General features: G+C 52.8%; 5 protein-coding genes across 5 annotated transcripts; 1 reads left to right on the top strand and 4 right to left on the bottom strand.

The window, feature by feature from the left end:
• Positions 1-334: 334 nt before the first annotated feature.
• Positions 335-1417, top strand: GCG54_00003629 (uncharacterized protein; the record flags this gene model as incomplete). Its single annotated transcript, XM_045403700.1, has 1 exon — positions 335-1417. One exon carries the CDS (start codon positions 335-337, stop codon positions 1415-1417), a length of 1083 nt encoding a protein of 360 aa, XP_045271040.1.
• A 318-nt stretch (positions 1418-1735) lies between these two features.
• On the bottom strand, positions 1736-3278 carry GCG54_00003628 (Acetylornithine aminotransferase; the record flags this gene model as incomplete). Its single annotated transcript, XM_045403699.1, has 2 exons — positions 1736-2779; positions 2835-3278. 2 exons carry the CDS (start codon positions 3276-3278, stop codon positions 1736-1738), a joined length of 1488 nt encoding a protein of 495 aa, XP_045271039.1.
• A 418-nt stretch (positions 3279-3696) lies between these two features.
• Positions 3697-5709, bottom strand: GCG54_00003627 (Carboxylesterase patB; the record flags this gene model as incomplete). The annotated part of the gene is made up of 4 exons (XM_045403698.1): positions 3697-4806; positions 4934-5188; positions 5219-5428; positions 5590-5709. The coding sequence occupies 4 exons, from the start codon at positions 5707-5709 to the stop codon at positions 3697-3699; spliced, it is 1695 nt and encodes a 564-aa protein (XP_045271038.1).
• A 902-nt stretch (positions 5710-6611) lies between these two features.
• Positions 6612-8255, bottom strand: GCG54_00003626 (Secondary metabolism regulator LAE1; the record flags this gene model as incomplete). The annotated part of the gene is made up of 10 exons (XM_045403697.1): positions 6612-6651; positions 6702-7121; positions 7180-7314; positions 7373-7410; positions 7466-7503; positions 7555-7684; positions 7745-7767; positions 7830-7921; positions 7965-7999; positions 8061-8255. The coding sequence occupies 10 exons, from the start codon at positions 8253-8255 to the stop codon at positions 6612-6614; spliced, it is 1146 nt and encodes a 381-aa protein (XP_045271037.1).
• Positions 8256-9650: 1395 nt separating this feature from the next.
• On the bottom strand, positions 9651-11012 carry GCG54_00003625 (uncharacterized protein; the record flags this gene model as incomplete). The annotated part of the gene is made up of 3 exons (XM_045403696.1): positions 9651-10094; positions 10177-10724; positions 10814-11012. 3 exons carry the CDS (start codon positions 11010-11012, stop codon positions 9651-9653), a joined length of 1191 nt encoding a protein of 396 aa, XP_045271036.1.
• Positions 11013-11889: the final 877 nt, after the last annotated feature.

The raw sequence follows: 11889 nt of genomic DNA, 5'->3' as shown, positions 1-11889 counted from the left end.
CCTTGCAGCTGACCGACAGTTCACACTAGCATCACCCTCTGGCCTGTAGAAAAGAGGGAACAACACACCATCATTTCAAGTGACTTAACATGTCGTTTTTCCAGTTAAATCTCTGCTGAGGGGCTGTTTTCACGACATCAGAACCTCCCACATTTGACCTACTTAAGGAGGTTGGACTTCAAAAAAGCCACGGATGATTTGAAACAGCTTCCTTGTGACTGCTAGACATATTCGATTGTTGTTTCAATTAACAAATACTTCCGTCCTTTAGCTGAGCCTCGTCCAACCCGTTCCCCAAAGAGGGTGTCAATGCAGGATTGCAAGCCCAAGCACGATGACCCCAGCCGAGACGCAGAAACAGAAACAGAATGCGGAGATTCAGAATGCGGCTTTGGCCGTTAGCATCATCACTGGCTGGCTGGGTTTCTTTGCCTACCTATACAAAATTCATCGCTCGCGAAAATCCAGAAAAGTGGTCGAGGAACTCGACATGACCGACCTCACCCGATACGACATTCAGTCTGCCTTGGATCCTAAGAAGACCTTCAAGACAATCAACAAGACGTGGGAAGACCATCTCAAGAAGAAGGCAGCAGAGCGACTGGCGGAAGAGAACAGCACTGCCGATGGCGAACCTGTATGGCTGTCGCTATGGGCCTTCAAGGGCGAGCTACGACACTGGCTGCTTCTTGCGCACCGCTACAAGTATGAACTGAGGAGAGAGCGGCGGCCTAATCCGGCCTCTGAAGAAGAACTTGGTAACGGTCGACCTTCTGCCACGGAAGAGACACCAGAGACCGAAGGCCTCGTTGAACCTATCGAAGATGTCACCAATACATCCGGCTTCGGCAAGTTTTACGAAGCCGCTACCCGTCAGTACTCGAACTACGCATCAGATATAGAGCAGCGGGATAAATCGATTGGGACTCGGGCAAAACCTGAAGTCCAAACCAAAGGCGGCCTCGTCATCATGGTGCTCATTGGGTGGACGAACAAGACAAAGGACCAAGTTGACGAGGCATTCCGGCAGGTCGAGAGGGATTTTGGAGATTACCATCTAACACGCAACAACTGCCAGCACTTTGTGCGGAACCTAGCCGACCTCATCGTTACTAAGTCATCGCAGGATTGGGATTGGTTTCGAAAGATGTCCTTCAAACGTTACGAGGAGTACGTGGGCCCGCAGACTTTGGGGACCCCTGGAGGGCTTTCTCGGTTGTTGTTGGATAAGCTGGAAGCTTTGAGGGACAGCGGGACCATTACTGACCCTGTTGCCTTGAGGGTACTGGATGGTCACATAGAAGCACTCAAGCTGTACCTGATGACTCTGCGGCTGGAAGTCAGCAATATATGCATTGCCAATGCATGGAGAGGAGGACAGATTGTTGCTGCGGACCAAACTTTGCTCATGACTTAACTTGGATCGCTTTGAATTGGTACTATTCGCGCGGAGGAATTAGGGAAAGGGGGTCTACGTTAGCTTCTTTGTATTTCACATTCGTGGACGGAGGCTTGGTTCATGGACATTTCATCTATTGGGACCACAACACACTAACATGCTTTGTTGTGCTGCATAACTGCCAGCTCCCTCCTCATTCCCCTCTCTTGAAAACGAACGCTTCGCTGCTAGCGTACGTGGAATCTACGTCTAATGTTCATAAAGTTTTGAACGCCGGCATAAAAAGAATTTTAATTACATGGGAATCAAAGACTCATCGCATAAAAAGAGCCTCTTTCATGAGCGGGTAACAGCAATAGCCTCCTCCAAAATGTCAAGACCCTGCTGGATCTCCTTCTCGGTGATGGTCAAAGGGGGCACGAAACGGAGGGTGTTGGTGCCGGCGGTGATGATGAGCAGACCGCGCTCGCGGGCGGCCTTGACGATGGGCGTGGGGTCCTGGGTGAGCTGCAGGCCGAGGATGAGGCCGCGGCCGCGGACCTCCTGGATGAGCTCGGGGAAGCGCTCGCGGAGGGCGTCGAAGCGGGTCTTGAAGATGGCGGCCTTGGCGGTGACGCCCTTCTGCAGGGCGGGGTCGGCGAGGCGGGAGACGATGTTGTGGGCCAGGCGGCAGGCGAGGGGGTTGCCGCCGAAGGTGGTTCCGTGGTCGCCGACCTTGATCTTGTCGGCGACGTTCTTGTTAACGACGGTGGCGCCGATGGGGAAGCCGTTGCCGAGGGCCTTGGCGGTGGTGATGATGTCCGGGTGGGCCTCCTTGGGCAGGTGGGTGTGCGCCCAGAAGGTGCCGGTGCGGGAGAGGCCGCACTGGATCTCGTCGTAGATGAGGACGGCGCCGACCTCGCGGCAGCGCTTGGCGAGGGCGACGAGGAACTCGTCGGAGGCGGGGGTGACGCCGCCCTCGCCCTGGATCGGCTCGACGATAACTCCGCAGGTCTTCTCGGTGACGGTGGCGTTGATGGCCGAGACGTCGTTGAACTTGCCGAGCTTGAAGCCGGGCAGCATCGGGGCGAAGGGCTCCTGGTACTTGGGGTTGTGGGTGGCGGACAAGCTGCCCATGGTGCGGCCGTGGAAGGCGTTGTTGAAGGAGACGACATCGAACTTGTCGCTGCCGGGGTTGGAGACCTTGGCGGCCTTGCGGGCGAACTTGATGGCGGCCTCGTTGGCCTCGGAGCCGGAGTTGCAGACGAAGACGGAGTTAGCGTCGTGCATGGCGCCGGCCTCGAGGGTCTTCTCGACGAGAAGCTTGGAGAGGGCGCCGGTCCAGGGGTTATAGTAGAGGTTGGAGGCGTGCATGAGAGTGCTACCCTGGTACGTGACGGGCTGTGTCAGTGACTTGCGCAAAATGACTCAACCATGGCTCGGAGTTACCACCTACCTGCTCGGTCATGAGCTTCGTGATCTCGGGGTCGCAGTGGCCCAGGGCGTTGACGGCGATACCAGCGGTGAAGTCGAGGTATTGCCTGTTCTCGACGTCCCAGAGGACAGAGCCCTGGCCCTTCACGAACACCGGGGGCGGGCGGGCGTAGGTGGCCACCATGTAAGGCGCATGTTCGCGGACGAGAGCGGCGCTGGGGGAGTCTTCGGTGGGATCGGGGTTCGGGACGGAGGCTTCCTTCTGTGAAGTATTGTCAGTCCAAACCCCCCATGGAAAAACATCGTGACTCCGTCTCGGAGGAGGACGACTTACGCTGATGCTCTCGGGGATGCTGGAGGCGGCGGCGGTCGCAGAAGAGAGCGCACGGGCGTTGAACCGCGAAGAGACGGCCAGGAGCGGCTGGCACTTGGCCAATTGAAGTCGCAGAGGAGCACGGAACGCCATTATGGTGAGTTGGAGGGCAGACTCGACTCCGTGGGAAAACAGAGGTGTTGTTGGAGGAGGAGAGCAGTGATAAAATTTGGGCCGGTTCGCGCATGGATCGACGGGGTTAACAGAAAAGCAGCAGCGAGTGACTCGACAATCGGCTTATCGATAACGCCCTTGCGCCTCCGACGTTTGGCACGTTTTGGAGGGGCAGCGCTCCACTAGTGACTTCGGTCCGGCGGGTACTCCGTTTTTAGCGCTTCCCGGGGACGCCCGCTCCGATCTCGGGCCCAAGCGCTCAATCTTTCGGATGAACCCCACGTTCGTTTATCCATGCTATCACATAATAGACATGTGCTTACGGATACAAGTGTTTGAGAAGTTTCAGTTACGTCAGTTAAACGTAGGACTATTTACACAACTTCATAACTCCTGCTCAATTGGCCTCGAGCAGAGTCTCGTCAATGATGCGCTTGGCCAACCAGTCACATCTACCCCGAGCAATAGTCGGATCGATGCCCCTAGCAACATGCGTTGAGTTATTAGCTTCACCCAAAACAAGAAGGTTGCCCTTGGCACCGTATGGCTCGAAACCAATTACATTCGGTGCAGTCGGCACTCCGCTCGTGACAAAGCTAGCGATCCAAGACTGAAGAACCCTTGAAACCGCAACGTCAACGCCTGTAGTAGGTGGGAAGGGAGCTCCAGCTGGGTCAATCGCTTCACCACGATAGAAAGTGAAACCAAGATCTTGACCGTGGACACCGGGTGAGGCTGCAAACTGATAGTTGTACGTAGCATTCCCCAAGCCACGCGATGTGAAGGGCTGGTTGCAGGTGAAGCAAAACTCCCCAAAGCTCTGGTAGGCCCGCTCGAAGTTGTCGGTGTAGCCTTGAGACCCATCGAAAATGGGAGGATACACCTCTTCCTCCAGGGCGGTAGCGCTGTCGTTGCTGATGCCGGCAACAAGAGTGCGCACGTACTCGGAGTAGGCCTCGGTGGTGTTGATTCTAGGGTCGCCAAAGAGGATACCTTCGTTGGCGTTGGTGCCAATCAGTGCACGAACGTGGTCGAACTCGCCGCTAAGCAACATTCGCGCAGGCTCCTCGGGAACAAAGACACCATCGACGGCTGGGTGGAAAGCGCCTTGGTACAGCTGGCGGGTGACAATGTTGTTGACGGCGATGAGGACGTCCGACGGCAACTTGCGCAATGCTTCGAATGAAGAGACATTTGCAGCGCTCAGCACGGTCTGGACGACATCCTCGAGTGCTGCACTGGACCGCGCCGGAACGAAGCCGGTGGACTGAGTGATGATCTGCTGGAAAGGGGCCGGACCTTGCTCACCACCAAAGGCCGTCAACTGGTGAATGATGGACCCGCCGCCTGCACTCTCGCCCATTACCGTCACGCGGTCTGGAGACCCACCGAAGAGATGGATGTTCTCTTTGACGAATTCCAGGGCCAACCTTTGGTCGTATAAGCCCGCATTAGGGGTTCCCTCGGCCTCTACTGTAGGGCCACCCAAGAAACCAAAGGCTCCGAGCTGGTTATAAATGTCAGCATGAGGTGGATTTGCGAAACCGAAGTGGGCCGAGAAATATGCCAACAAGGGTATGGCCATGGCAAAGATAGCACGCCATGGCAATAGAACAAAAAGAGAACCCACTGACCCTGTAGTTCATAGCAACGAAGATGAAGCCATCATCGCCAAGGCCCTCACTGGCTTGCAGTAAGCCGCTTGGATTATGCAGCCCCAATCCGGTCTTTTCTCCAATCAGGTACCCTCCGCCATAGATCCAGACCAACACCGGTGCCCCGGCGCCAGATCCGCGATTGTCATAGATCTTCTTCGGCACGATAACATCAAGAAACAAGCAGTCCTCTGAGATGCGAGGGTCGGCGGGCGGTTCAGTCTGGTTGGCAGCCTACTGTTGCAACTCTGCGAGGTCAAGCACCGTACCGCTGATGTAGGAGAGGATCCACTGTGTCACCGCCGTATCGTTGAAAAGAGTGAAGGGCTGAGGGCAAACGGCGCCGACCGAGCCATTATTAACAACGTAACTGGTGTTAGAAACTTTGACGGGCACAGGAGCTCGGAATCGGAGGTCGCCTACGGGCGGTTCGGCGAAGCGGATGTTCGAGAAGTTGTAGGTGCCTGCGTCGGCCTATGAGGTTCACCGAGTTAGCATCATTGTAATGCAAAACCAAGTTTGAAAGGTGCAGGGAGGCTTACATCATAGCTGATAGCTTGGTGGCGTTCCTAGAACGAAAGGCTAACATCAGTAGCTGCGAGTTAAACAGCCCATCACCACATGCTCCAACTCACATGAGGCAAGTCGACAATCGGTAAGTCTGGTGTCTGAGTGCCGTTTCTGCCATCATTGCACACGGCTCTCGATTGAACTCCTCGAAGAAGAAGTGCGAGAGCTACTGGGGAGAACTTCATAATGAGTGAGCGTGTGATCAAATGAAAGTACGTTGGATGTGATCTGCTCGCAGGCTCTGCAGCGTCAACTAATACCGCCCATCGGCCAATATTTATAAGATATCCGCCTCCCTAAATTGATCGCCATCAAAACTCTCAACGGCTGCCTGCCAAGCAACTCTGACATCTTTCCCGAATTTTGCTGCCGATGTAGTCGTCTTGCCGAACCCTGCTGCCGACAGAGCGGGTCTGGCCAATCTGATGTCCCGGCGTGGCCGGCATCACGATTCACAAAAGCCTGCATGGGCCCGACGGGATGGTTCTTCACCCTCAAATGGCTTGGCAGGACCCATGACTCCGGGAATAAGAAGGAAATGAGAAATGCGACGCTTAGAAGCGTGGAACTGTAATATCGCCATATTAATGTTCTAGCATGATTTGGCTAGCGTTCCGTCCTCAAAGATGATTCCTAGTCATGACAGCTGCAGCTTGCTGACAAAAGCTCGAGCCAACCGCGGGGATTACCCATCGGCGCGGCCAAGGGACGGTCCGTGGAGGTGACTTTTCACAGAGGCCCATGAAGTTTTCTATTTCTAAGCTTGAGCATCATTTCGGGATCGGTGTTTTCTTGTGACGAATGTCGGACCCAATGAGCGATAGTTCCGTTTTCGCCAAGACGACAAGCCTTCGATATTGAGCTTTTGCCCCGGGCGTCGGAGATGCTCATGCCCAGTCAATTATCCACTTCGGCCGAATGACGGCCCAGCCCCCTTAGAATTCATTCGATATCTTGCTGCAAGGAGCGTACTCGCCACGATGTTTGCGCAGTGTCTGTAGGGTGTGTCTCATTCAAGCAGCCCTTATGAGCGATCTAGGTACGCGGCACAGTTGATCACCATATGCCCAGCCGAATTTTCCTTTCATCATTTCTTCGACTCAGGTACCTGCCCATAAACCACATGACTGTATGCGGAATTAGTTAACGTCTTCTACAATGAGAAAGCAAAACTCACTAAACCATGTAAGCATGGAAGGCGTTATTCCGAATCTCATTGCGCACGTGCGCGAACAAGACCTGCGCCTCCGCCACAGTCCATCCCAAGACGCCGGTATACAACCTTAGGTTATAGGCCTCCAGCCCATCGAGAGCCTGAATCATGTTCATATGCCCGAGGTCCCTGAGATACGGGTCCTTTGGCCACATACCGAGTGGACACTTGATCTGCTTGTGGTGGATGTTTACGAACCCAGCCTCTCGCATCAACGGTTCCAGCAGGGGCCCGGGCTGCGGCTCGCGGCCTACCTTCCTAGAGCCCTCCATGAACATCTTGATCATCTTCATGGAGTAATGGTCGTCGGTGATGGATCCATCGTCAGACTTGAAGAGAAGATCCCAGTCCTGGAACTCGACCCAGCCACCGGGGTGAGTATTTCTAGATCAAGAATCAAGGTTAGTGCTGTTCGTGCAGATTTCATGATGCGGTTATATACTTGAAGGTGTTCTTCACGAGCCTGGGCCAGTCTGCGATTGCCCCTGCCATGAATCGGCAGTAGATGAAGTCGTAGTTGGGCGCCACCCAGGGGCTCTCCACGTCATCGACCTCGAATTTGACGTTCGGCGGGACCCTGGCTCCCGTCAATACACGCACTGATGTCATGAGTCAATATCATGATAAGGACGCACCATTCACTTTGAACAGGACTCAGGTCGTTTCCAATGACCTGCAAGGTATTTAGATTCGTTCCACTTGCCGTTACAGACTTGTGCGCGGCTAACCTCGGCGTCCGGAAACAAATCCGCAATCTCTATAGCCCCTTCAGCAGGTTAGCCAATGACAAGGGCAACATGAGAAGATTTTCACTAACAGATACCAGTTCCAGTTCCAATGTCCAGAATTCGGTGCACCTTGCCTTGTTCCAGAGGAGCGTGGTGCAGCTGGTTCTGGGTCAACTTGGTCAGGAAGCTAGCATTAAAGTCTAAGCGGTCGAGTTCGTCCTGTTCGTTTTGTTAGTCTTCAACGCTTGAAATCTTGGAAAAACGTGAGTAAGTTGTTACCGCATCGTTGGGCCCATAGTATGCTTGATTTGTCTCAGCGTCAATCCTTTTCCAGCCAAAAATTGGACCTCGAATCATCACTTACTGCCATGGCGGAAAGCGTGATAGCGTCGCCCATTCTCGGTGGGGTAGTCGTAGACGCTTGACGTGACGGATGTGGTATATCCGGAAATTGACCTGCGGAGTCAGCAGAGTTAATGGTTGAAGACACTCTTCTTACAGCTGTTCATCCGTAACGGAATCACGGTCGGCGATCTAGATACGTAGTCAGAAAGATTGATCGACTCTCTAGACGAGCCAATACATCATCACTTACACCTTCGTCGACTTCAATCTCGGCTTGCTGGGTCGCAGTTTCGATCGTTTGCCCTCGGATTTCGGCCTCAGGTGAGCCTGCCGATCTTGGCGAAGCAGTCTTGGACTTTGGAGGAGTAGCTTCAGCCCTTGGCGAGGGGGCTTTCGCCGTTGAAGGTGCTTCTGGAGACCTTGGAGCCTGTGACGAGTCCACCATTCTGTATGCAATTAGTCCGCAACCTCGGTCGACAGAGACCCAGAACTGTAGGCGCGAAGTTTGGCGGGATAAAATGTAACCTGCGTCAGAATTATCAGGAGAAAAGAAAGAAGCCCAGATTTGAAAAGAGGGGAGTAACGGAGGGGCTGATGGGTTCAAATCAGGAAGGCCGTTACAAATGACAGACGACGGATACTGTGGGTTCAACGTGCTCTTTGCAGACCGGTGACCGGCTGTTGGTGCAAGATGCGCGTTGTGCATGCCCAGCACGCGGATATGCAAGTGCGTTTTCTCATGTCGACACAACGCCCTCGTATCATCCAGGATCAAGCACTAATCAGCAGTTGCCAGTCTTCCGATGGTGGGTCCGTTGCTGATGTTCAGCGGCCCGACGCCAATAGGGTTCGACCCGTGCCGCTACCCCAGCCTTCTTCGAAGAACACCACCTGCATACATCAGGCCAGTTTCCGGGCCTAGTGCCTCTTCAGATCCATTGGCAGCGGCGAAGGGGGCAACAGTGCGAGGACTTTCACAAAATGTCTGCATTAATGTGCATTTCTTGCAGTTCTTGGAAATATGACAAAATATAATGGGGCCAATCCGCATGAGCAAAAAAGAAAAATTCATGGCGTCTAGCGATAGACTCGGCCACAGGAACTAAGATGACCTAGCCAAATGTCAGTCGCAGTCGGGTTTCATTACAGCAAACTCCTCTTTCTATCGGTTTCAAAGTGCAGGAGTTACTTGCTATAATTCTTGACAGCACTGGGCCGTGTGTGTCAGCTTACCGCAGTCAATATTGACAGTTTACGCTTTTGATTGAACCCAGATAATCGTCATGCGGCACCTAGCAAACTCCATGTACGTCTGGTGAGTCTACCGTAAGCCTGTATGCTGCCGTCGACATTATAAAAGACACTCACGGCTTCACTAGGGCGTAGAACGGTCAAACTGACAAATCAGTAGAAAGTTACATCCTTTGATACTTAGCTGTGCACACATGCTCGTCGCACCAGACGAGTATGCACTTGGCTGCTACTGCATACAAATAGTTGCAGTTCCACTACTATATGTGTGCTGTCTCTTCTGTCAAGTCAAGCCTCAGCAGATGAATGCCTGCATGTGGCTCCCAGTGGAACTCTGAAAGAACGATAATCATCAATGCTATAGAATAGAGTTTATCGCGTAGTACTAGAAGAAATATCTGAACGATGTAAATCGAGGTTACTATCCCCTTAATCTTTTATTGGTCCGCCTGTCTCACTACCATTACTAAAAGACCTGTCCAGCCAGAATCGTAATATGCTGAGCTTATACAACGTGGATCCTATGCAAACCCAGCTAGCGAAGCCTTGAATGTTGTGTATTGAAATTGACATATAGAAAGGTCGAGTTTTAGACTAATCCTGCTCCCTTTCTCAGAGCCTGCAAGGTCAACGACTTGGCATTCGACATATAACCCACAGGTGCTGTGGAGGTCAGTTCATGTCTCCGTCCCGCGGCCATCACAAAGCAGGGCTTAGCAATGCACTTGATGTCCTCCAACGGATTCCCTACGAATGCGAAGCCTGGCTCAATCTTACCACATTCAGTATCTAAATTGCACTCTTTTGCCGCAACTGTTGTTGCTGCAGCGATGATCTCCCGCGGAGTATACCCTGCGTCTGCTAAGACGGTAAGCCCATCTGCGTAACGCTCAAAAGGACAAAATCCGATACCAGCATCCGTCCCAACTATGATCCTAACGCCCGATTCCCGCAGCAACGAAAGATTTGAGACAACGTCATGTCGACTGTCCCAAGGGCAGAAATAGTCCGACTCGACACATGCAGTGTTCATCTATAGCAAAGTCAGTCCTATCGCCGTGCGTCTAGTACAAGAGAGATTATGATTTACCATAGGGTAAACAGCAATGTCGTACTCCACTAGAATTTCGAGCGACCGCCCTGTCGAAAACAGCCTTGTCGTCTGATGATATCCATGCGCAATGCTCTATTGAATTGAAGCAAGCGTTGACAGCTCTCTCGATACCCTCTGTACCAGTCGCATGCGTTGTCACAGGCAGTCCGGCCTTTTTGGCTTCATCGGCAATAGCATCCATCTCAGCCTGGGAGAAACGAGCCGTCGACGGATGTGAACCTGCCGTCATGAACCCACCAGTCGCCATGACCTTTATCACGTCTGCCCCTTCAGCGACTCGCTTGCGGACCTCTGCGCGGACGCCTTCTACATCCTCGCAAACACCTCCCATGATGTGAGCATGGCCTCCCGCCACTGCCAAGGGAGCGTTGGCGCACTGTGGTCTTGGACCTAGTATTGTGCCATCCTTGATCATCTCGCGGATTGCGATTGCCGTCATTCCTCGGGCCCCCAAGTCGCGAGCCGTCGTCACTCCAGCATCAAGGAATTTCGCAGCGTTTCTCTGCATCAAAGGCAAAAGCTCCTCGTCAGGCAGATTGACATCGGTACCTCACTGATATTAGTCCCACTAGGATCCATTTGAAGATGTACCTTGGCCATTTACTTAGTCAAACTGCAAACCTGGATGTGACAGGTACATGCATGACAGTCGAAAAGACCAGGCATCAATGTGACATCGCCCAGGTTGGTGACTGGCAGATCTTGCCATTTTGCCTTGATGCTATCCCATGGACCGACATCTTCGATTCGGTTACCATTGATGACGACGGCCCCATCGTCTATCAGCTCTGCGAAGCTTTGACGGAGAAGACGAGAAAACCGTATGATTGAAGGCATGACTGCGCTGATCGGGCGCGATAAGCGATGTCAACAGTACCAGTCTTCCACAACTTCCTAACATAACTTTAACCTTCTTGTACACCCAATAATGACTCGACTTCTTGTCCTCGGCGCTTGGAATTTCCGACTCGGACTTGTGCAAATCTACGTCATGCGAACTAGTCAGCGCTCCTGCGGCACAATATGCCAAGGTCGGGGCGGATCTCATCCGTTAGCGTTGCACTTTTTTCAATTATCCGGCACGACACAAATTGCCGATCTCTATGATAGTGAAGAGCTAAGTCTCGGCCGGGTCTCCTCCGACATCGTTGCTTACTACGTGCGTCACGCCAGCTGGAACGGCACATGAACAGACTGGCTTTTACATTTGGGTGTTAAAGCTTTCCATCACTCGTCAGCGGAAATCTTGAGATCTATTCTGGGTGGTTTTAACAAATATCGGGATGGCACGTTGTACAAGCGGGCCGAGATCCGAGCCGTTATTAACTTGTTTGTCGGACGGCTAGGATAGATGGCTGCGGCCAATATCATAGCAGTCCTAACAAGGCTCATCAGATACTGGTATGGAGTCTATGGACATCACCACCCAGCTTGTTATGTACGGCATTGGAAGTCATGCGCAATCGAACCCCAACAGTTTCGGTCCTTGGAGATGTATTAGAGTTGTCCTTGGATCCTGGATAATATTCATGTCCGTCTTCTCTCTGTGTGTCTTAGGAGCCCCAAATGAAGTCCGTTGATTCACAAATGAGGCAAAACGCATGGCCCCTGCTCGAGTCCTCAGCAACCAAACGAGTTCGGAAAGAAGGCACCAAAATTGGCGATGGGACCAACTTTGCACTACTTTGATTGACCCTCTGACGTACTTCTTCTT

The sequence above is a fragment of the Colletotrichum gloeosporioides genome, assembly GCF_011800055.1.
Source record: "Colletotrichum gloeosporioides strain Lc1 chromosome Unknown consensus_5, whole genome shotgun sequence".
NCBI lineage: Eukaryota > Fungi > Ascomycota > Sordariomycetes > Glomerellales > Glomerellaceae > Colletotrichum > Colletotrichum gloeosporioides.
Note: the sequence above shows the minus strand (reverse complement) of the source record. Positions and strands in the feature narration are given on the sequence as shown.